This window comes from Metopolophium dirhodum, chromosome 5, assembly GCF_019925205.1.
Source record: "Metopolophium dirhodum isolate CAU chromosome 5, ASM1992520v1, whole genome shotgun sequence".
Classification (NCBI taxonomy): domain Eukaryota; kingdom Metazoa; phylum Arthropoda; class Insecta; order Hemiptera; family Aphididae; genus Metopolophium; species Metopolophium dirhodum.
The window spans coordinates 7,500,716-7,526,878 of record NC_083564.1 but is presented as its reverse complement, the minus strand read 5'-3'; the positions used below and the strand labels follow the sequence as shown (position 1 = coordinate 7,526,878).

The 26,163-nt window shown below is 28.0% G+C and overlaps 3 protein-coding genes across 4 annotated transcripts; 2 read left to right on the top strand and 1 right to left on the bottom strand.

Moving 5' to 3' along the window:
• Positions 1 to 2,075: 2,075 nt before the first annotated feature.
• Positions 2,076 to 4,609, top strand: LOC132944978 (putative nuclease HARBI1). Its single transcript, XM_061014559.1, has 2 exons — positions 2,076 to 2,577; positions 3,628 to 4,609. The coding sequence occupies exons 1-2, from the start codon at positions 2,134 to 2,136 to the stop codon at positions 4,411 to 4,413; spliced, it is 1,230 nt and encodes a 409-aa protein (XP_060870542.1). The 5' UTR covers positions 2,076 to 2,133; the 3' UTR covers positions 4,414 to 4,609.
• Positions 2,448 to 5,281, bottom strand: LOC132944979 (uncharacterized). The gene is made up of 2 exons (XM_061014560.1): positions 4,624 to 5,281; positions 2,448 to 3,480 (listed from the first exon to the last, which is right to left on the bottom strand). Exons 1-2 carry the CDS (start codon positions 4,984 to 4,986, stop codon positions 2,845 to 2,847), a joined length of 999 nt encoding a protein of 332 aa, XP_060870543.1. The 5' UTR covers positions 4,987 to 5,281; the 3' UTR covers positions 2,448 to 2,844.
• Positions 5,282 to 15,890: 10,609 nt separating this feature from the next.
• On the top strand, positions 15,891 to 24,237 carry LOC132945083 (atlastin). Of its 2 annotated transcripts, none has more exons than XM_061014708.1 (9): positions 15,891 to 16,298; positions 19,871 to 20,094; positions 20,165 to 20,476; positions 20,544 to 20,832; positions 20,906 to 21,090; positions 21,159 to 21,380; positions 21,474 to 21,688; positions 22,656 to 22,722; positions 22,787 to 24,237. In XM_061014708.1, exons 2-9 carry the CDS (start codon positions 19,876 to 19,878, stop codon positions 22,970 to 22,972), a joined length of 1,695 nt encoding a protein of 564 aa, XP_060870691.1. In that variant the 5' UTR covers positions 15,891 to 16,298; positions 19,871 to 19,875; the 3' UTR covers positions 22,973 to 24,237. The 2 variants fall into 2 exon arrangements, with proteins under 2 accessions (XP_060870691.1, XP_060870692.1); XM_061014709.1 differs by lacking the exon at positions 15,891 to 16,298 and adding an exon at positions 18,823 to 18,969.
• The last annotated feature ends 1,926 nt before the right edge of the window (positions 24,238 to 26,163 follow it).

Below are 26,163 nucleotides of genomic sequence, written 5' to 3'. Positions count from 1 at the left end.
GCCGCCTACCCAATGGTAACCGCGCTACCCGCAGCTTTTTATATACGAGTGCCGGTGTGACAATCAAATTTTACACCCGGAACAGCGTATAACCTAGCGATATTAATTTATCCTGGAAAATACTTTCACGCGTACTTAGGTCACTGCCTGGTATAAGCTCTGTCACCTTTTTCTACCTTAAGATTATAATAATATATCATATTATTATGCGTACGCATAATATGGCACCACGTTACATTGAACAGCTAACCGAGAACCTATATGGTTTGATGTAAAAGACCACACACGCAATATATCTTACATTAATATATTATAATCGAGTTCATTGGGATTACTGTTGGGTATATTATATTTTCACTATAAATTACTATAGTCCTGCAGTGGATGCAAATGTGCTAAGAATATAAAATCAAAAAATAATATGACTTTAAAAAGTTTTTTCTAGTTTTGCCATTGCCACTAGCGGCCATAGAAATACCTACACATTTTATTCAAGTGATTGTGTTTATAATTTATAGGTAAGTATAAATATTATAAATATTAATAATAATAATAATTAATTATAAATATTAATAATAAGAATTCTTATGTGTATTTCTAACGAGGTCAATATTACAATCTATTCTTTTCGCTGAACACTTTGTTGCCAAGACAAAGCTTGCCTATTAACCTAATCCCAAGGCATGGGATACGAAATCCACTAAAACACTTCTCGTATTTATCCGGAAACCTTGGCCCGTTTTCCAAGCTATGTAGTCGTCCACTCGTCCGTATTGTTTCGCATAAACTGTTTTCGAATAACACGAGTAGGTATGAGAATAAATAGTTGATAGAGGCTTGATATTATAACGTATGCACATTATATTTCATGTTAATTAGATACGCGGAAGGTTGTGTTTACGATTTCCCGAGCAAGCGGAAATATTTTAACATATAACGAACTTACGAGTTCAATATTCGATTATATTTTGTAAAGCGAATATGTAGGAATATGTGGTAGTTTATTGGTCTGTTATTATTATATTTGTACATTGATAGTCGTATACTTGTTGTTACATACCCAATGATTTACAAATCATATATAGTATACAATTTATAATGTCATCGTAACGAATAGGTATAAGCGAGGTAATAAACACAGTTACAAATAAATATTTACCCTTGCCAATGTTGAATAATATTTCAGTTCTGGGTAAGTGAAAATGCAAAGGAAAACATTGTACTCACTCGAACAACCAACGTATGATAACTCACTTTAATTAACTATGCTTTAGGAGTATTCTCCATAACAACCTGCAGTGCCATAATTTTAATACCTAATTGTTTACACGGCAGTCTGCATACTTCATTTCAACAAAGACTTCCTAAACATATCGTCAACTAATCCACAGAAATACATTACCTACTTCTACAAAATTGTAATTAAATCGACTACAATTTGCATTTTGTATTACATAATTTATTGATATTCATTTAATTAATTGTTTTATTTTTATAAACACTTATTATTGTTTGATTAAGTAGGTTAAATTACTAATCACTATATTTGCAGTGGTATAATAATATGATCAGTTCTGAGTCCTCTGTATGCACTATGCATGTATAATATTTAACAGTCGTTCCAAGAAACCTTCTTTAATACAACATAATATTTTATTAACTGAACTGAACTGAAAAACCATACATGATTTATATACTTAAATTTAGTAAACGTTGATTTGCCACACTTGAACGTTTTAATGAATTTTCATTCAAAAAATTAGTGTCAACTAGATCAACTTTGCTAGTTTTCCAAACGGCTATACACCTATCCTCGTTAGTCGGAATACATGCACCGGAAAAATAAGACTGAGGCAATGTGTAGAATGGGGAACCGAACAATTAAGCGTTGGGCTACAGATGTAATGCCGGGTTCACACTGTTGCAATTTCTTGCATTGTAGACTTGCTTGCAATATATATCATGCAAGAATACGCATAGTAATACGCAAGTGCATGTTCACATATATGCTTGTATATGTGTAGTCTTGTATGTATTTAAATATTGTTTAGTTTCAAAAGTGATCTGATCGCGAGTAGAAGTGCTGTTTTTTTTTCAATTTTGAAATATTTTTAATTTTTACGAGACTGTTAAATGGATTCAACAAAAAAAGGAGTACTTATTGTTTGCGATATGCTTCGTAAAGAAATCTTAAAAAAGAAGCAAGAAGCTTTAAAAAAAAAAAGATTATGGGTTCGACAATGGATTAGTAGAAGAAATAGTGTTGGCGCATCAAATAGTTTATGTTTTGAATTAAGAAATGAAGATCCATCATCATACAAAAACTTTTTGAGAATGGATTATTACCTTTTTCAATATTTACTGGAGAAAGTTAAACCATTAATTCAAAAAGAAGACACTTTTTTTAGAAAAGCATTACCTGCACGTACAAAATTGGAAATAGTACTTCGTTTTTTGGCCACAGGCAATTCTTTTACCAGTCTTCAATATTTATTCAGAGTACCTAAGAACACAATAAGTACGTTTCTACCAGATGTATGCAATGCTATTTATACTGCATTGAAAGAATTCATTGAAGTAAGTACTATATATTTTTAACTTTATTATCACCAAAAAGTAAATTAGGTAAACAATATAGGTACAGAAAATTAATGTAAGTAAAATAAAAAAAATCTTAACGAGATTTAAAATTGTAACTAACCAAAATAAAATTTATCAATATAATATTCTTTTTAAATAAAACTTAACCTTTTCTTAGTTTTTTTTATCAAAATTCAAAAACTTAAAAAATATATATAAAATAAAAAACTTGTTAGGTACCTACCTACAAAAAATATAAAATATTTACAAAGAAAAAATATCATCATTTGAAGAATAGGCTGATGAACCATTACTTTCATTTGACATTTGATTACTGGTTGATGGAACTGCTAATGTTGTGTTGTGCCCTGATGAATAATCCACATGTATATCATTAGTAGCTTGTTGATTATAAATAACTGGTGTTTGTGAAAAGTTAAATACTCCACTTGGTTGTACAGCTTGCAATTTATACTTAATAAGTAAGCTATGTATATCACTTTGTGCCTGAAATGCTAAATTTATGGGTAATTTTTTTAACATTGTTGATACTAAATTACCAAATGCATCAAATTCGTTCATTTCCAACGGTTGTGTTGTTTTATCAGATATTTCGTCTAATTTTTTTAGAGCATTATCAAGATATGTTGTATCCGACACTTCATTTTTCCTTTTTTTTGAAATTGATCGTTTTAAAGCCCGTGGAGGTGGTAGCGGAGGTGATAAAACTTTTTCTGATAAGTCCGATAATAGTTGGGATGTATTGTTAACTGTAGAGATTAATGTAGCATTATTTTCAACTGATGAAAAAGAACTATTCAGCTTAATGGACTCGGCTGATGTTAAATTTTCACAAACAGAATTTGACTGAGATTCGTAATCTTTTTCAATGAGCATTTCCTATAATAAATAATAAGTTGAAAATTAGGTGGGTACTTCGAAAACGTGATAAATAAAATAATCAACTGTTCAAATGGTTTTATGGTTTTATGTTATATTTAATATTTATATTATTTTTAAATCTGAAATATTTTTATACATTTCCAGGTCCCTAGAAAAGAAGAAGAATGGAAAAAAATCCAAAATGGTTTCAATTTGCGTTGGAATTTTCCTAACTGCGTTGGTGCCCTTGACGGGAAACATGTAGTTGTAAAAAAACCACCGGGGACAGGGACTGAGTACTTCAACTACAAAAATTCTTGTAGTATAGTCTTAATGGCAAGTGTAGATCATGATTATTGCTTTCGTTATGTAGATATTGGAGCAAAAGGAAGACAGTCGGATGGTGGTATATTTGCAGATTGTTCCTTAAAATATGCAATTGAAAATAATAAACTAAACCTCCCAAAAGACGCAGTTTTTGTTGCCGATGAAGCGTTTCCTATGAAACCATATTTAATGAAACCATATGCCCGAAGAAATTTAACAAAAGAACAAAAAATTTTTAACTATAGATTGTCAAGAGCTAGGCGTATAGTAGAAAATGCTTTTGGAATTTTAACAAGTCGATTTAGAGTTTATGAAAAACCAATATCACTTATTCCAGAAAAGGTAGACAGTATCGTAAATGCTACTTGTGCTTTACATAATTGGCTAAGAATAAAATCGCCTAATACCTACACACCATCGGGTACATTTGATTATGAAGATTTAGATAATTGTAATTGGTCTCCCGGATCATGGCGTAATGAAATACAACCAACAGGAATTATAAATATGACTTCTCATCCACCGAGATATCCGTCGACATCAGCCACAACATTGCGAGAAAAATACACACAATATTTTAATAACGAAGGTGCTGTTCCATGGCAGGATAATATGATTTTTTAAGTACATTTATCTATATATTAATTATTATTATTATTATGTTTGTATTAGTTACATATTACATTTATTAAAATTTTGACATTGTGCGGCCAACTTCACGGACTTATATACTAAATTTTAATATTATATTATCCATAAATTTAGTATTTACTATTGGTATTTATGTAATTTAATTTATTTAAATTTTGGTAGTGAAATATATTAAAAAATTACCAAATTAGAGTGAGTTTTCCTTGATTCGACAACCGGATGCAAAAATATATCAAGTGCTTCAAACCAAAATACTTTTGGTTTATATACATCGTTGGCACCTGATCCAGACTTTTTTGAATCCTCTACTTTTCTTTTTTCTTGGTGGTAGGCCGTACGTAAATTTTTTATTTTGGTTGGAACATCAGATGGTCCAAAATTAGTTTCATTCATTTCTTCAGATATTAATTTATATGCCTGGTTCCGTGCATCTTTGTTCTTATATTGGTCCAGTTTTACGTTCCATAGTACTTCGTGATGACGATACAAAGTAATTAGTTTTAGTACATTTTCTTCGTTCAAACTATATTTTGATTTGGAGGCCATTTCAGTGTTTACAAATTAAATTATTTAAAAAATGTACTTAACTAAATACTCTATTAATTAAACAAAATTCATAAAACACAATCCACGTGGTTCACTAGAACGTGTTCGAGAATAAACTGGCATACAATTACCTAATTGCATTCAATTACTGTCCGACATGCCGGACTGCGTGCAAGTTTGAGCATGCAAGAACTTGCATGCGTATTATTAACGTTCACATTTGTTCAATTTTGTTCTTGCACGAGTAAAAATAAGCATGCGGGAAAAAGCATACAAGAAATTGCAACAGTGTGAACCCGGCATAAGAGGGCGCAGGAAGAGGTGGAAACTTGCAAGGTGTGTGGGGAATCTTCATTTAGCTTCGTCGAGGTTACAGGTACTTCCAGTTGCTGCTGAAGTGGACGTCGTCATTAGACCAGCTTCATAGATAATGGGCGTCGGTGGAGTGAAGGGAAATACTTAGTACAAAGTCAGTTAATATATATTTAAATGACTGTTTTAGGGAAATAGTCATATACGTCGTCGGGATTGGTTGAATGCGGTTCTACACAACGACGGCAAAGGCCGCAAACTTGAAATTCTCCAAAATTATGTTGATTGTTTGAAGTTGTTAATATAAATTAGAATGACTGTCAGCCCTGAATCTCAGCTCTATGGCTTTATATATACTTCCCGTCCGATGCCCATGTGATACTTAATTAACCTCGAGTGTCTCTTATATCAATTATACACCAAACGCTATTTCTTTGTTGTCGCTGTCATCCAAGATATTTTTCCTTGCCGTACATATTTTTCAGCGCAATAGCTGTTTTTTCGTTCCGCTATCATCAATAGACAATAGTAATTTTGCCCCGAAACAAACTCCTCAAATTTAAAATATTATTCTATCAAACAAATATACCTAAATAATTTATCGATGTACAATAACCTAAATGATAATAGTTATTGTTTCGATTAACGTGGTAGGTATATAACATGAACATGTATAATTATTGTGGTCAGATTATACAACTAAAACTATATTATAAGCTTCTAATTCTCTTTTTCTGGATTTACCAAAATTATCATACAGGTGTAAAACCGTGAAATCTTCCAAAAACAATTTAAAAGTCCAATCTCTATTCTAAACAAAAAAACTTTTTTTTTCAAAACGTTGCTATTGCTTATGGAACAAGCATGCCCATCGTTCTTTCTAAAAATAAAAACTTTTCACCCTCAACAGCGCAAACTATAATCCTGCGTTTAAACCTGGGTGCTCGCGAGAACGAAGATCAGCATTTTTGTAAACATTTTGATTATATATGACATTCTACGTGACAAACTCAAAATGCCCGAGCTTTTCGAGGTTTTCATTTCAGCATAATTTAAAAGGTGATTATGTAGGATGGTTTGCGAGTTTGCGACTGTCCCGTTACGAAAAAAAAAATATAGAGAAAAACAAGTAAACAAAAATAATATATAAACGCAAAATATACTGTTAACTTATTCAATGAAAATATTATATGTACCTAATTAAAACATTTAAATACAACTAAAATAATATTGTACTTTCAAACAATAGCTGTGTTAATTTATCATAGATTTATTATAAATAGTGATAAAAATAAACATTTTAATTTCTAACATATCCCACTATTTTTATCTTGGCTTATAATTGAAAACCAATAACAGTATTATATTATTATGTATTTAAGATGTTTCTTAAAATATAAATAAAGATTATTTTATTTTATTTTTAAACATAAGCATTGCATAATTTGATATTTTATTTTTTCAATTAAATCATTATCAAACGTAAGTTAGAGCATTACGTCTAAAAATAAGTTCTTTTTTTTTTTATTATTATTAGCTATTAGTAGAAACTATGATAGCTCGACAATTACAGTTGAACAGGTACAAAATTAAACATTACAATTATTTGATATAGACTAAAATGTAAAATTTACATAAAATAAGTTCTTATATTTTAACAAAAAGCGAATTATTGCATATAATACTTAAAGTTTTATTAAGTTAGTAGATGGATTAAACAAAACGTTTAAGCTGCCATCGTTTATTCTTTATTATTTATACATATTGTGGTCCTAAACTATACACTAACAAATTAAAAGTATTTCAACATTTATTTTTATTTAAATCAAAGAAATTGACTTGACTTTAAGAATTATTACAAATAATTATTATATGAATAGTGGAACGGTTTCTCAAAAAGACTTTCCGTCTGATTGCAAATGGCGTATTTGTAGAAAAACATTGGAAGTACTTTCTCCAATTGTTCACTGTACCATATTAATAAAGGAAAAAATAAACGTTTAAATGAATTGCATGGCACCTTATATTATTTAAAATAAAATGAAGGTTTTTTTAAGCTTATTCATAAAAAGCAAAAAGGGATTCGGTGTTTTCGTTTTGGTTGAGCGAACAATTTTTTCCGTCATGATTGAACTGATTGAAAAAAAATCGAACCGACTCATCGATTTGGGGACCTGGAATTTTCCTTTATTTATTTTTCATTTTTTTTTCTTTTCCTCGGCTCCAAGCTTAATTTAAATATTTTCCTCGGATACTGCGCGTGTGTGTGTAAACGATGGTCGGAGGAGGTTAAAAAGCAAATTCCGACTGAAACACTCCCACGACTGCTAATGCAATTAAAATAAACATAAAAGGAAAAAACACGATCCCAACTTTGAATTGACGATTTTTTTTGTGGTATCATGATGTACTTGAGCCACAAAAAGAATTTAAAATGATAGTTTGTTCAGTGAATGTGACTTATATAATATTATTACAATTTAGTATCAATAATATAAACGTAACTTTATAACATAGTTAAGGCTCTAGACTTCAAATGTTCAAAAACAAAATAAGAACAACTTCTGTAAATAAAATTACTTAACTAATAACAACATACATTTAAAAAAAAAAAACTATAAAATTAACTTTTTATAGAGTTACTTAAGTCTAATAATAATAATTTTAAACGGAGATCAAAAATATCTCAATGTATTTTTATTACTTTATACAAAAATATATTGTGTTACTTATGTATATTGTATAATTATTTTATATTGTATTGTACATTGTAATATTGTATAATAGTAATTCACTGATATTAATTTAACATTCAATTACAATTAAAAAGAGCCAGGACCGTATTTAATGGGTGATTCAAGAAGGCTATACCCCACCCTGGCTTATGTTAGAGGGTGACAATATTTTTACGGTGACTCTAAAAAAGTAAAATGATGATTTCGAATACGCTATAGAAAATTAATAATAAATGTATAAGTAAATTTTGTAATATTGATTCCCAGTAAATCTATAGGTACAACTGCGGATTATTTTTCGGACGAAGTGAAAAATTGTTTGTTTAAAATGATCTTTTTTTCTCTAAATACTATATTTGATAGGTACCACAAATCCCTATAATATTACCTTGTGGCTTGTACCATATAGGAGTATGATATAGAAATACCATCTTACAATAGGTAGGTATCTAAATATTTAACTCTTAAAAAGATCATTGTCATGTGGATGTACTAGAAAAATAATCTATATTGTATATTAGAAAATAGAAAATCATTTTTTTTTTTTTTAAATATTTTGAAAAGAATGCTTTTGCGGATTTTAGTACACATTTCACTAGGTAATGAATTAGCCTAGTCTAGGGAAATGTTTTAATGTATAATACATCTTAGAAAAATGCCAAAAGTAGTAAAAATATAAAAGTAATCTATATCTATCTATATATATATATATTACTTTATGTATAAATAAAAAATAAATGTTGTTCGTTAGTAATCACACCACACGAGAACGACTGGACCAATTTGGCTCATTTTTTTTTAAATTAGAAAAGTTACACGGGAAATTATGTTGGGAATAACTGAAAGTATGTTTTTGAATTACTGACAGATCAACGTATAGAGCCAACCTTCGTACAACCATGTAAGTGTGCACTAAGAAAAGATTTTCCAAAATTCGCATTTTAAAGATTTTAATTTAAAATTATATTTAATTAATCATGAGACAGTTATTTTTGATTTTGTGTGAATAATAAATAATGTGTAAAATACTGAAATAGGAAAAATTCATCATAAGCAAAGTCGAGAGCGCCAAAATGTTGTCCAGGGGCGACAAAATCTTAAATACGGCCCTGTAAATCACACTCTTTGCATATATTTACAAATTAAATAATTATTTTCAAGTTGTATAATATGTATAGGTAGTACAGTTGTTAACAATTTTATGAACATCCCACGTATATATTTGAATGTAATCGATATAGATTTAAATGTATGAATAGTTGTTACCTACTCTTGGTGCACCAGTTAACATTTTGCAAACTAAACTGAAGTTAATACAGCAGGGATATTTCAAAGTATTTTATATAATATATAATATATATGTTTCTTTAAGACTTTCAGTGTGCACACATTATACAATATGGGATTGGCCTTTGTTGAAACTTTTTTTCACGAATAATAGTTTTCGTGAAATCAGCAAGTTTTCATTGCGAGTTGGTCGGTAAAATTATTTCACCTTTAAAACTGCGAGTGTTCAACAATGACCCTGTGGCTTCATAAAAACCAATTTTTTTCCTCACCCACAAGCACACGCATGCATAAGACCTCTTTATACAATAGATGCTAATAAAAAGCTTTTAGACCCCAACCTTCATTCCCACTCCAGTAATACCGGGTTCACAAATTTGTCCACATCTCTAGGGTGTTTAAGATTTCCTGAGGACAATGTTTCAACAATTTTTGTCGAATAAAATATAAATATTGAATTTGTATCTTATTTTATAATGAAGTGATGGATTTGTTATAAAAAAAAGTTATTTTATTTTAATTAGGTAGGTTTTTACTTATTAGGTTAAATAGGTTAGGTTACCTATCTTACTTCTTATTTTAGATACTGATCGGAGCGATTAATTTATTTATTTTAAAATGATGTTTGGAGTAATCAAATTAGTTTAAAAATTAAAATTGGTTTACTGGTAGAAAATTAGAACTAGTTGGTACTTTAAGTAGACAAAAGTAAAAATCCTCAATACTTTTCAATATAATCAATCAAAAAATAAGGATAAACACAAATTTTTACACAAACCTAGTTTTTGACAAAATACATTTTGTGTTTGTTTTACATAATTTATAAACTAATTACTGTAAAAACTAGAATTTTTTACCAAATATCAAATTCGATACATCCATTACAGTGACCTTCTAAATTACGATGTACACTCGACAGTCGACACCTTATATTATACATCAGAGTGACTTCCCGAGGTTTTTTAGTATTTTTATTTTTTTCTAAACGACATTTTTATTTTTAAAACTATTTATTTTTAATAAATTTAATTACACTTTTAAATTATTTAATGTCTTATTTTGTTTTAATTTTTTTTTTAATTGGTTAAAATGGTGTACATTTTAGAAAACGCATACACTTTATCAGAAATAATGTTATGTAAATATAATAATAAATAATATATAACTCATCATGAATGAAACATGACGTTATTAAAATTTTCATTTATTTACTAAAAAATAATAGAATATTAAAAAAGCTAAATTTACATTTTTTTATTAATCTATTTTTATATGAAATGTTATTAGGGATTAATAATTTAAACTTATACCAATTTGGAATAAGTACGTGATATATATTACGACTATAATATCATGTACCTATGTGAATACATTTTTAATTTAATTAATTATCAATATCTATTTAGACTAATTACAATTTCAACAATTTCAAGTTCACTACAATTATAATAGTTTATAGGATCATATTAATATAAACATAAGTATATTAAAAGTAAACGTCATGTACTCTTTGTCAAAAATGAATTTATGATTAATTAAAAATGAATATTATAATTTCATTAAGCCTAAATAAAAATGTATTTTATGAAATTGTTATAATTCGACTGTTGTGCAAATAACTAAATAGTTCTAATATAACCAGTTTAATCGAATTATAATAGTAAGTTTTAATAAAATGTACCATTATTTTAGAAGATATTTCTGGTTTCTAGTACTTCTAGTTTCATTAGGTAGGTATTAAATAATTGTATCACATACGCATCGTCTTTCTATGCATTAACACAAAAGTTCAACGAGTAACCGAGTAGGTATTATACTACTTTCACTTTATATAGTAAAACAAATACGTGACTATCATTTTTAAGTTAGTTACTAGTTGCTTTTTATATTTACTTATTAAAGTGTTAAAGCACATTAAATATGACACACCTATAATATATGACTTTATTGAGTAAAGGGAAAATTGAAATAATATATTCAATAATAATATGCATTAATGCAGCTAGATATATGCAAGTAGTTCCTGAGTTAAAAATTTGCCAATAATTAATTTAATTATTTTATAAAAAAAAATACCACTCATATAATATTGTAGGATTCATTTTTAATTTTAAGGAAAAGATAATTTATTTTCAATATTAAAACTAATTTATAATGTTAATGTATAATCAGAATATTATTTGCTAAAATTCATCAATGAACCATTAATAATATCCATTATTCATTATTATAGACAATTTATATCATAGTGATATAATTGTTAATCTTTTAGTACCTATTAATACATTGTTTATTGTAAACGCATGCAATATTTGCCCTTTTATTTCTCAATTACGGATTATATAGCTTATACGAGTAATAAATAATATTGTGCAATATATTAAATATATCATTATTTATTAAATATATATATATGTATATTATGTGTGTATAAAGATTGATTCTAAGCTTCCATTCCCATTCAACATACCTATATTTTCCACATTTATTTCAAAACAATAAAAACATAACTCATTTTCCAAGTGTGAAACTAATTATTATTCTACTATAGCTTAGCCCAGAAAAGGGTTGAGGGACTAGTGTCATATATTACATTTACGAACGTTATTCAATTAACTTTCCAACAAACTCGAGTCTGCAATCGGCCAAATCGAATTAAGCCTCATACATGTGCGTGCGTATTATATATATATGTGTATAGAAACTGAAATGTAGTTAGGGAAACAAATAGTTCACATGGAATGCTAGGAATTGTTTTAGAATTTTTAATTTTTACCCTTAATACTGAAACACGCCCTTTTATCCTTTGGGGCCGTGCAAATTGCCGTGATTAAAAAAAAGCACATTTTAAAAGTTTCCAAAATAAACATGTCCATTTTTATAGCACTGAATTTATGTTTCCCAAGGGTAAATGTTGTTTTTGGTGTTGAAGAAATGATAAATATAACAATCGACTATTATTAAGAAACACTGTTTAAAATAGGTATTTAATGTATTATTTGTTTAGTATACATATAAACGTCTTTCAGTTGGAACTTTATAACATTATATCATAGGTTATTTCCAGAATGCTTGAAGAATATTTAGGTATAATTTTTTTCATACCAGAATAATCAGCATACATATTTATTTTCAACAGTGACCAGAGTATGTAGTTTGTTGACAACGATATACCATATACGTCAAAAGTGTTAGAAATTAGATTGTATTTTCACGAGACGACTGGTTCGCTTTTCATTAGGATTACAAAACTCAATACTCAAATTAAAACCAGGGACTCACATATTATACACATTTCTTATAAAGATTATCCTGATTGGTACTGTATTTTATCTCGTTCAATAGTATAATAATTAATAAAAATATATTAGATAATTATGAACTTTTATTTTTATAAAATCAAACAATTATTTAAAATTTTAAAATGTTATAGGTAATATGTTTATCCCTATACTTGTACTATAGGTGATCAAATAATCAAATAATATGTTGCTAATAATATTTATAATAAATTTAATAAATTTTTTAAATATTATACCTGTCACGTTAAATACAAATACCAACGGATTTTATCTGTAACAATAAATTGATGAATGATGACTACCTACTTATGTCCTATATATTAATCTATAGGTACCAATACTAAAATATTTTAACGGCATAAAAAGACAATTAGCGTACTCAATAGTTGTCAAAAAATTAATTTAAAAATAAAGATCATATTCAGATACTATAATAAAATAAAGTTTTTAAGTAGCTTAATAAAAAAAATGTTTATATTAAAATGAATCAACGTGTTTAACAATAAATGTGTAAGATTAAAATATATTATTAGCTTTTAATTTAATTAGTCGATTTTATTAAATAACTTTATAAGCTGTTCCTGCCGTTAAATAGGTATATTACTTAAATAAAATTAGTTGAATTATAACATATGATTTAATTTTGAAGTGTCATTGAAAATGAAATAATATTCTGTATATAATTCATAAAAAAAAATAAATAAATATCGACATAAGTGTTTTTATACTATCTTAAGCATTGTATCTATAATTAAACTAATTGAGCACAATTTGTCAATTTAAATCCAAATAAATTATGAATACCTAGCAATATTGTTGATATTAATAAAAAATGTTATTTTAGACTTAGTTATCACACTTATCATTAGGTATCTGTTTATAGATACCTATATTAACTTTACTTATTGCTTACCTATTAATTATTTTAATAATTTACTTTTAATTTGTAAAATAATACTTCAAACACAATCATAATTCATGGGTAGGTACCTATTATATTTAGGTGCTTCGAATTTGTTTGTGTAAATCGTTAATATACCTACTAGGTACATTTACGATTACCTACCTACTTGAAATTATGAATTGATTTTTAATATTTGAACAATATATATAGGACATAAGTCGATATGATAACCATTTGCATGGATAAGAAATCTTAAGTATTCTAGAAAAAGTTATTAGTAATTTAGTTATTTATAACTATTATTATAAATGGGTAAGTTACCTAAAAGTAAAAAATAATTTAAAAAAAAAGCTTTTGAAGACAAAACACAGATAATGTTGCTCTTCGTAATGGTTTTCCCATACTATAATTACTATATTATAGTTGAAACTTGAAACTACATCGGGAACTACATATTATTATTTTATAATACCAAGCTTAACCTATGTATAAATAATAAAATATGTAGCTTAGCTCCCCACCACAAAAAAAAATATTCCATAACGTACGAAGAAAAACACATTTATTTCGTATCAGATCGAAGTTTAGATCACGTGCGAACGTCATCGCAAAGCGGATCATACCTACTTATCTACGTGCTGACATATTATGTACTTAAAAATAATAAATAAGGAATAAATATTACTGCAATCGAATAATACGATCGCAGGCACAGCTTAGTAGTTTTTCGAGAAAACAAAAAAACCTATTGCAAATGATCGCGTCGTCAGTTGTACAGGTTACATACTTACATACCTAGGTATAATATCATTGAGTATATCATGTAAATCATATTTTTCTCCTTAAACTTATTTTTATAGTAAATACACTGCAATTATTTGCCATGGGTACCTAATATAATCATTATTTTAATATTACCGACGGATACGTCATGTCAAAATAACGCGTTGGCCTGTAATTTCCGTTTTTTCTCATAAATACGCACACACAAAATGATCGGTTGAATAATCATTATCGTTCATCGTAACATTCACAAGGTAAATTATTCTTGGCAATAGGAGGAGTGGTGTTTGGTTCGTCATTGACGGTCCAAGACAGAAACGACTTCCTGTCTCTCGAAACTTACGCACACCCAACAATCGTTACTAATAATAGCAAAACTAGTAACTACCACCTACCTATTATAAATAGTAAATACTCATACTATTATTATACCCACACTCCCACGCTTTACGCAACAATATTAAATTTGATAATTAATGTACGATTATGTTTGATTGCGATTTTTTAAAGAAAACCTTTTATACCGTGATGGATCTATAAATAGAGGTTTTTTAGTGATAACTAAATATTATAAGTATATGAAGATACAATTTATTTTGTGGGCGTTTTATTAAATCTTTTCTCGCTTAAAAAATTTAAAAAAAAAAAATTTTATAATAATATTATTATTAATTCTATTGCATTAAGACTAAAACGACAACTGATTGTCAAAAAAATATGTATTGTCGACGGAAATAATATAATATTATCAACAAACGGTGGTCTTACCGTTTTGCAGGAAAAGGAGACTTCTTCAGTTCCACTTCCACATTCCAGTCGTCTCACTCGCCATGGCATTCCTTCGCGACCTGACTTCGCTATGTTTTTCTGTTCCGCAAGCATTGCGCAAGCGACATCTGTCGGTGTGTGGCGTTGCAAACAACGAGTCACAACAACAACGACCACTGTTGAAATAATAATTTTAGGTAAAAATATTATTATAACAATAAAATGCCTATATTATAGCTATTAATACAACAATTGCTACAATGTTTTGTAATAGTTTTGATCCGCAGTCTGCACACACGGACACGCCGACACGGATTATCTGAAATTATGAAATCAATCGTGCGGTGATCGATGATCACATCGATCGTTGAACTATTTGGTCTTATATTTCTATGCATATAAGCTCTGTTGACTAGGTATATAAATAGCAATAAATATTAAAGACATAACATTTAACTAAAAGTATCAATCTGCATCGACATCAATAACATTAAAATCGAATTATTACGTAAACGCAATGCGTTACAGCCTACCTGGTGTACAATGCACATTAATAGCCGATAACTCATGAGTTTACTAAACAATAATAATAATAATAAAATAATTTATTATTGAATACAAATATTACATAAATGATAAATCCCATAAATTAGAATACTATTATTTATTATAATGACATGGCGCCGCTGCGGTCTTGGCGCGTCCGGCACCTGTCCGGCAGATGGCGCTGCCCGCGGTGGTGGTGACGTCAACGGTTTTCGGCGGCCGTTTCGCCGCGCGGCTACCTTGTGCGGCGTGCGCACGCGCATCAGTTCCATTTGCCGCGCAGCCGTCAACACAAATATGCGATAAACAAGTTTTTTTTTAATGATAGACATTAGACTTTAGACGTTTGTTTTTTTCCCTGCTCCGACCGTGGGCCAGCTATACCGAAACAAGTGGGTGTCCGCTCGAGATAATACCGTTCGAATTATTTACGGTGACTGTTGCCGTTTTCGTGTGCATGCGATCGTATCGTGTCGATGTGTGTGATTTAATTATTAATTTTTGATTGGCGATTTCTGATACCCTGCCCGCACGTCTACCGCAAAGTTGTATCCCGGTTTGGGTTTTCGTTTTAATTTTGACGATCTTCGGTTCTTCAGCGTGCGTGTCCAACTCTACACGTCCAGAGCCCACAGACTGTCCGGAGAAACCCAGAACGCTGCCCATCTACGACCGGTAAGCACGTTCAAAATGCATTACACACGAAACACCAATAATTAATCGTAAAAACGAGGCCTATGTCGTCGGCGGTGTCCCGAAATATTTGTGTGCCGCTACTAGGACGATAGTGAAATTGATTTTTACCGTGGGCAGCTTACTAGGATTCCATTTTAGTGCCCCCCCCCCTCCACCTACTCTGTGTAATGCCCTTAAATGACATGTAGTTTGTACTCTGGATGCTACTAATATCGGTGTGTATGTGTGTGTGTCTGCAATATTAGGTGATTGTGCAGTATTTATCGAGATCCTCGTCTCTATAAAAGGTAGTTATTAGTTGGTCTTTTAGTCTTTTGTGTTACCTACTATTAAAAAACCTTATCACTGAATAATGTAACAGTCCAATGATAACTGACAGATCCATAGCCATAAACTTATAGCATTGATTTAAAACACTGTCGTTGTTCTATAATCTATTTAGGTATTTATTCTGTATTCAAATAACATTCTTGTACCATTATGTAAGGTCTTGTATCACCTGTTAGAACATACGTTTATGCACATAATTATTTTGTTTTCATGTAATATCTACCTATATAAAGTGTCAAAAACAATCACAATGTTTAAATTTCACTATAACAATATTTTTACACAACTAATAATGTTGTTATTTTATAGAAAATGTCATTATACCGAACATCATGTAAAAATTAATAGGTAGTTTACTCGTCAGAAAATTTAATTTTAATTTTTAATCCTCTCATCAATTCAATGTTTTTCACATTGAGTAATAATTTATTAAGTACTTGTATAAGAACCTAGTAGGTATATTTAAATTTTTTTACATTAAATCAGCAATTTATTATTTTTAATTTAATTTAAAATCAGGGATAATGTATTTTAATTACCTTTTTTGATAACACCCAGTGTGGTGAATGTTGATACATTTAATTAATAATTTTAGAAATTATATAGCTATACTCTGTCCAGCGAGAGAACACGATAATTTTGCGCATCCCCCTTGCTATTGAAACAGGTTCCCCTATGGCAGGGTGTTGCGTAGAGAAACCAATTTTGGTCGATGCGCAGCACGTTTTCTTGCTGGACAGACCATAGGTACTGATAAAAAAAAAATAATTATCCGGTAATATCTTAATAATATCAATAAATTCATTAAGTACATAGGTTAGGTACTCAATAACATAATATTAATTCTTGAATATTTCCACCAAATTTATTTTTAACTAGAAATTATTATAGTTAAATATTATACTATTTTAGTCCCGAGTACCTACTTAATTAATCTCAATGTTTAACAGTTTTTGATAAAGAAAAAAATTTCCATCATACCTGAAATTGAATAATGATGGATAAAATGTGTTTTCTATAGGTAATATAGATATAACAGATATAATCTAGATTCTAAGATAGTAGTGTTTTTCTGTGCATCATAGGTACTTATAAAAAAAAAAAAATAGAAACAAATTTAATACCATTGAAGATGACAGTGAGTAGGTGATAAAGCGATTCTTCTCCCTTGTGATATATATATAGTTTTTGAAAATCTACCCCTCCTTGGAACAATCCTGAATCCACATACCATTTAAATGTATAAATATTTCGATAAAAAATATAACTATCTTTTCTTTACTCATCATAAATGTTTTAAAGTTGTTGCATTTGCATGTTTTTTGTGGTTTGTTAGTTTATTGCTCTGTAGGTTAGAAAGATTTGGTGATTTTTTTTAATACCTAATAAAAACATACTTCATACATTTTTCGAGTATATATATTATATAATGATTAGGGTGCAATTTATTAAATGCTCTAAAAAGTGCATAATTAATAAACGCATGAATAATTAATAAGATCATTTAGTTCCAATCTCTTTGTTCTCATTATATACATCTTCATCTGAATTATTAGCCAAATTTAATCAATAATTGATTACATTTAATGGTTTTAAATTATTTAGTTACCCAATACACTTTCTTCTACCTACCACAATTGAATATTTTTTAATTTTTAAAAAATATCTATATTTGGAAAAAAATTAATTGAAACCCATATCAAAATGTATTCATTAACCATATTAATACGGAATAAATTCTGAAATTGTATTTTTATTAAAGTATACTGTCTTTAGGAACTATTATGTCAACTATTATACAATTCTTTTAAGTATTATATTTACTATTATTTTTGAATAAGGTGCAAACATTTTTTGTGACTGTTCATATATATTTCTACATATATTTAAACTTTGGCATGTATTTCTAAAGTCTTAAAATACCATCAGACTAGTGGCCAATTGGGATTTGGGCAAATAATCATTTCCAGGTCATCTGGCCTTCTTTCCACATCAAAGCGCCTTCCAAACAAAATGTTTTATTTTACCTTCATTAATCATTGTTGCTTTAAAATATTAATTTGTGCATAATAGTTTAAAGAAACTTAAAATTATTATTTTTATTAGTTCCAAGTTGTTAAATAATAAAATAAGTATATTAATTAACAGTTTAATTTAGTTAACATTTTTCTTTTTCTTTTTTTAGTAAATCATAGAAACATACATTTTATTTTTTGGTATTATTGAGTAGGAGAAAATCAGCTTGTCATGCCTCTTTGTTGACCTCGTTGTATTGTTAGAAGGTTACATGAAATCATAGTACAATACTACAATCTAACAGGTTAAGTAGCATTACACATTTTTTCAAAAGTAATTTCATGGTAATTAATGTACATAATACTTAACCTAAACAGTAGTTACATTTTATATTGTTGGTAAGTACCAACTTATGAATTTAAAGTTGAATTAGGGGTGTCACTTGATATAAAAAAGAGTAACAACAATTTAGTGGTTACTGTCATCAATATTTCATCTTTTATTAGCGTTCTTCTAGTAAAATAATAATATATATTGTTTTGTTTTCAACATTTTGACAAAATTATCTAGTAAAAATAGTATTCATATAAGTTATTACCGAGGTTATTACTTAACAAAAATACAAAAAAAAGTTATAATATTGATAGGTATAATATTAGGTATTACATTATTAATTGATATTTGTTTTGTATTTCAATATAGGAATATTATGCCAAAAATTGTTTCTTAATTTTATTGACTTAATATACCGAATCATACTGTAATATACATACAACTTTACTTATTTATTTTATTAGACTTTAGAAAAAATAAAATAGTCTTTTAAGCACTAAATATTTTTTTTAATAAAAAGGATACAAATTTTAATTGTTTTATTGTTGTTTCCAATAATATACTCTCAAAAGTTTACTACATATAGTTAATCTTAATATCTTATCATAATTTATATAAACAAAAACTAATGCTAGTAGAAAAATATACAGTCAATTTTAATATCTTATCATTAGGTATTTATGTAAACAAAAAATATCCATCGTAATCTTGTTTCAAATATTATATTTTCCAACTTAATATATAAATCAGTATGAAAATATTTTTTAGCTATTTATATTTTATTTGCAATATAATTTAGTATTTTAGGTACATACCTATGGTTACTATTTAATTTAATAACATGGAATAATTATTTAAAATCATTTTTGCAGACATTATGGCAGAAGTTCAAGATGCTACTAATGTTGGTAAACCAGTACCAATAGTTTTGGCTGAAGAAGATCATCAGTTCGTACTCGATGAAGAAGCTCTTGAAAGTATTCTTTTGAAGGATGATATTAAAGATCGAAATGTTGTTGTGGTATCTGTTGCTGGATCTTACCGAAAAGGGAAATCATTTTTAATGGATTTTGTTCTCCGATACATGAAAGCCACAGTAAATAAACCTAAAAAATAATTACTAATCTTAAACATTATAATATCATTAATAAATAATAATATTATAGTATCATTTAAACCTAATAAATGAAGATGCACATTGGATTGGTTCAGACGATAAGCCATTGGATGGCTTTTCCTGGCGTGGCGGATCTGATAGAGACACCACAGGTATTCTTATGTGGTCTGAAGTATTTAAAGCCACTTTAGACGATGGTGAAAAAGTAGCCATCGTACTACTAGATACCCAAGGTACATTTGATAGTGAAAGTACAGTCAAAGATTGTGCCACAGTCTTTGCATTAAGCACTTTGCTTAGCTCAATCCAAATATATAACCTAAAATTTAATATACAAGAAGATGATTTACAACATCTACAAGTAATTGTTTTTTTGTTTTATGTTATTTCAGTTCACCTTCCTAATTTTGACCAACTTTTTTTTTTAGCTGTTCACTGAATATGGCCGTTTAGCACTTGAAGATTCTGGTACAAAACCATTCCAGAAATTACAGTTCTTGGTTAGAGACTGGAGTTTTCCATATGAAGCTGAATATGGTGCAGAAGGCGGGAAAAAAATATTAGATAAAAGAATGCAAATATCGGACAAACAACACCCTGAACATCAGTCTCTAAGAAAACACATTAAATCGTGTTTTTCTGATATCGGTTGTTATTTAATGCCTCATCCTGGTCTAAATGTTGCTACTAATCCCAACTTTGATGGAAAACTATCTGGTAATAAAAATTGCAACTAAAATAATATTTAATGAAATAAAATATTAATTTTTTTATTAATATTATTGTTTAGATATTGAACCAGACTTTAAAAAAAACCTTATAACTTTAATACCGATGTTGTTAAGTCCAAACAAGTTAATTTTAAAAGAAATTGGTGGACAAAAAATAAAAGCAAAAGAGTTAGTCCATTATTTCAAAGCATATATTAAATTGTGTACTGGAGCAGAACTTCCAGAACCAAAATCTATGTTTGATGTAAGTTTAAGTAAATGCCTATAAAAAGTAAGCAAAAAAAAACCATAATTGTAATAATTTTATGTTAGACCACAGCCGAAGCTAATAATCTATCCGCAGTCGCATCTGCTCGGGAAGTTTACCGCTCTATGATGGATACTATTTGTGGTGGTAACAGACCATATTTGAATTCTAACTCACTAGACGTTGAACACTTCAAAAACAAAGATATTGCAATAGAACAATTCATTGCTAAAAGAAAAATGGGTGGTGATGAATTTTCGGAATCATACAAATTTAAATTAGAAAATGTAAGACAATTTTATTTATTATTGTGTATTATACATTTTTTATAAGTTATTACTTTATATCATCAAACTTATAAATCCTCAAATAATTTTTAGGATATCGATGAAGACTTCTTAAAATTTAAATCACAAAATGAAAGCAAGAACGTATTTAAATCTGCACGTACACCAGCCGTATTCTTTTCAGTTGCAGTTGCTTGTTATTTCATATCTGGATTATTTAACTTCTTTGGAATATACTCTGTAGCCAGTGGTATTAACTTAATAATGGGTCTTGCTCTTCTCATTCTTATATTATGGTCATATATAAGGCAAGTATATTAATTATTTTAATATTTATTATTTGAAGTTTAAAAAATGTGTACTTATTAGGTGTTTTCAATTTATATTTAATACCCAGACAAAATGTATTGTACATTTTATTTAAATTAATTCAAAATTGTGTCCTTCAGCTTCTATACAGTGCTTCCAGCCAGCGGTTTTGACATTTTTTAAAACATCTTTGAATTTTAGCTATAGCTTTAAGTTTTTAATTCTTCCCATTGAATTATGAATGGTCTCATTATAATCCTTGAATATGACAATTAAACTTAGGTTTTGAAATCATATCTATATATCCATGTTTTAGCACCTGCAATAATTAATTTTATTATATTTGGGTCTCAAATTTTCATTTTCAAACACTTCAACGCCGCAATTTTAGTATTTAATTTGTGGACACCATTTTCATATTCAATTCATCTGTTAAAATTGAATGACACGAACCAATTATATGCCAACTTAATTAGCTACATCTCTTACAGTTAACCTTTGATCAGTCAATAGTTACAGTCTTACAAAACAACTTTAAAAAGCTTACTTATCAACTCAAAAGTTTCTGTAGATTTGTATCGATTTTAAACAAAATTTATTACATAGGTGTAGTACCATTATATCATGAAACTGTTTTTATAAAATACTTCTAACTTTGAATACAATCTATCTATGATTGGTTTGAGAAAATAACATTAAATGTTTACCAAAATACTGTAAGTTATGTCTAGATTATTTTGGTACTGATAAAGTTGGTTTGTAAACATTTTAGTATTATTGAACATACCTCGTCTAACTTACTTTATCCATACAACGTTAACCTATTGTTTAAAGAAAGAAGTGAAAGAAGAATACTTAATCAATGCTTGTGATTCATGAATTTTAATATTTTGTTGAGTCTTTATTACCACTTACCTCATGCTTATAGAGTTTCAATAAATATTTTAAATTTTGTATTCTATACAGGTATAGTGGAGTACATAGTGAACTAGGGTCAACTATTGATGATGCTGCTAATATTATGTGGGACAATGTTAGTATTTCTATTAATCATTTAAACATATATTATCGTTATTAATTATTTGAAATTGTTTTAGTTTTTGAAGCCAACCTATGAAATTTTTCTTCAAAAAGGTTTAGAACAGGCCACTAACCAAGCTATAAATATAGCTGTGAACAACACAACATCTCCTATTACTGGTGTTCAGTCGCCATTTGTAAAAAGGCCTATGCAAAGAATGAATTCCCATGTCGAGATGAATGACAGGTTTAAACAGACATGATATAATATTGCCTCATGGCGTTAAGCCATATCATAAATGGCACACATATGTCAACTTTCTGTGATTATATAAATTTTTTTTTTATATATATATAAAATGTTATACCTATCTACTTGTATGTTAAATTCATTTTGTTTATCATCATTTTTAAATGTTAATGTGTATTAATAGTTAATACTATTTATTGTGTTGAATACGTAAAGATTGTTTCATTATTTTTCAAGCAAGTAATACATTTTGTTTCAAGGAAATTTCTACCCCAGTTCTATTTTAACAATACAAAAAATAGTAACAATTTTATTACGTAACATCTAGTTTTAATTATTTTATTAAAACATTTGTATCATTTAATAGACATATTCAATTCAACAATCATTTTTATATTATCTGATTTTGATAATTTTTAATTAGCAAATCCCATCTTAGTCTTCCAAAATTATTTTAACTGTCATTTTTCTTAGATAAATTGCTCAAATCACAGGGACTAGAAACCAAGCCGTAAAATTTCTTATACTCAGCTATATTAATTTTGTTTTAATATTTTTATTAACATACGGCTTATTGTTAGGTCTGTTATGCCTTAATCGCCAATAATGTATTCGCAATAATAATAATTAATAACTAATGTTGAAATAATTCTATTTAATTAAGTTATTGTATTTCCGATTTTTAATTTATGTTAATAATGGATTATACTATTGTTTTATGTAAAAAAACATTAAACACAACGGTTTATTGGTAAAGAATTAAAATATATTAATTATTTCATTGCCTATATATATGTAAATCAATAACCATTTTACTGTGGGTTTAAGATTAAATTGAATGTACATAAATATTACTATTTTAAGTGCCATGGATGTTAAGTTAAGTACGGGACTGTTATTTATTTCTGGATTTATGTTATAGCAAAAAATAATATTAAAAACAAGGGTTATATTATTTATTTTTGTAATATTCATAATCATATTTAAACGAATGGTATTTTATTGTATGTAAAAATAGAGCAATCAAAATTAAGATATTTGTTCCAATACAATGTGAATATGCAACTTTAATTTTATGTGAGTACAAGTTGTATGTTAAAAATACCAGATGTTTTGTATTTAGCATATTACATTTTTAGTGTCAGACATTGATTGTCAATGTTTTGGGTGTTTAGGTTGTTGTGTTCATAATTTTATGATTAAATGTATGTTCTATATTTTTAATGAAGCATATTTTGTACTTTATGAGTTATTATATATAGTTATTAATACTGTGAATTTTGTCAATCAAGCACTTAACCTAAACCCAAAATATCTATTTTTAACCAGTTCCTTTTAAATAACATGAAACTATAATCTGTTCCAACATTTTTTATTTCAACCTATAGGTAGCTTAAATCATACAAAATGTTGATGTAAGTATCTACTTAATTAATCATCTAATTCAAACTCAAACTCAATAGAAAAAAGTATAAAAACATACTTGTTTCATTTTTTTTTTTTTTTGAAGCAGAACCTGGATGGTACATAAAAGTAATTTAGTTCTAATCTTTTATAACAACTTAATAGCCAATTTTATGCAAAGTATGCAACGACTTGCTTCTCTAGATATCTTATTTATATTATGTACCGTGTGCTCTTATATCACGTTATAATGTACCTATTTGTAAATAAAGTTTGCTACAACAACAAAAGTTGAGTCTGTTGATATTTTATTGATTCAACAGTAGCAAGTTTACAAGGTCGGTCCTACCCAATTTTTATTTTCCCAATCCATTATCCATCTGACCTGCTAACTAAATATTACCTAGCTCAAAGGCGTGATGAAGGACTTAATAAATTTATTTGAGGCAAGTGCCTCAACTTAAAGAATGGTGGATGTCCTGGAGAATAGGGGCGTTTCACGTATAGTAAATAATTAATTAAGTACACTAAGCCAATCATTTTCAGTTACCATTTACGTAAATAAATAGGTACGTAATTATTTATATATAAGTATTTATAATTACTAATATAAATTATTGTGCCTCATAACCACTGCCACTGGCTTTACTCTTTGAGTAGAATAAAAAATATGTTCAAAAGAGATATACAAATAAGATTATAAGACTTGTATATGTATGTACCAAGATCAAAATTGATAAAAAACAATATTTACAAGTTTAGGAATTACAACCAGCATTCTATGGAATAAACCTGGAAGTAAAAAAGATCTCATGTAAATTTATAATTATCTACTAACAAGAAAATAGTATCGTACATTCGTACTAATATTATACGAATGTTTTATTTTTAATTTTTATTTTGAATAGGTACACGATAAAGTCGAAATAATGCTTCGTTTTTCAACTTCAGTATCTTGTTTGATGTGAATGTGAATGTGGTTGGAGAGGTCAAATTCCAAGAAGTTTTCAAAGCGCCAGGAAAAACACAAAAAAAAAATAAGGAAAAACGGTTTTCAAAAAAATTAATTTTGGTTTTTTGTGTAACACTAAAACAAATGACCGTACATACATTAAATTTACACTGAATGTTTATATTAGCATTTTCTATATATCATATAGTCATATCATTTTCAAAATATTTTGGATTATTTTGAGATGTTATTACGGACATTTTCAGTTTCCAATTTTTTTAGTTTTTTTTCTATAAATGTCAATAAAATTGTATTCGTTTGGTAAAAAAGCTTGAAAATTTAATACAGGGTTCCTAGTACATTGTTCCAATGGTAGTTGAAAAATATTAAAAATATATATCACAATTTTTTATTTTATAAGCATTTAAAGTTTGAATTTTGACAAAATACCTAAAGATCACGAAAATGAGCAAATTATTTTGTATTAGAAATTCATAAAAAACTTTAATATAAAATTCCTCATACGTTTATACTAATTTTATCAAAAAAAAAATCTACTAGAAAGTCAAATTAAATTTTTATGAGCGTTTGAAGTTCAAAGTTTTACTACAGTGGATTCGCTCGATTTCTCATATCGCGATTTTCTTATTTTGTTGTAATTTATAAACGAATAACTGTGGATACATACCAATTTCACTGAATGTTTATATTCCTGTTTTCTATACACCACACAATTTTGTAAATATTTTTACTCTTTTTGAGATGTTTGCGGACATAGTCAATTTTCAATTTTTTTAGTTTATTTTTCTATAAATATCAACAAAATTTTATTTGTTGGGTAAAAAAGT

Excerpts from the sequence above, each read along its gene's own strand:
- LOC132944978 (XM_061014559.1), top strand. The coding sequence starts at position 2,134 with ATGGATTCAACAAAAAAAGGAGTACTTATTGTTTGCGATATGCTTCGT. Across the intron at positions 2,578-3,627 it reads CATTGAAAGAATTCATTGAA|GTCCCTAGAAAAGAAGAAGA; the intron begins GTAAGTACTATA and ends ATACATTTCCAG.
- LOC132944979 (XM_061014560.1), bottom strand. The coding sequence starts at position 4,986 with ATGGCCTCCAAATCAAAATATAGTTTGAACGAAGAAAATGTACTAAAA. Across the intron at positions 3,481-4,623 it reads GGAAAACTCACTCTAATTTG|GAAATGCTCATTGAAAAAGA; the intron begins GTAATTTTTTAA and ends TATTTATTATAG.
- LOC132945083 (XM_061014708.1), top strand. The coding sequence starts at position 19,876 with ATGGCAGAAGTTCAAGATGCTACTAATGTTGGTAAACCAGTACCAATA. Across the intron at positions 20,095-20,164 it reads TCCGATACATGAAAGCCACA|TATCATTTAAACCTAATAAA; the intron begins GTAAATAAACCT and ends ATAATATTATAG. Across the intron at positions 20,477-20,543 it reads ATGATTTACAACATCTACAA|CTGTTCACTGAATATGGCCG; the intron begins GTAATTGTTTTT and ends TTTTTTTTTTAG.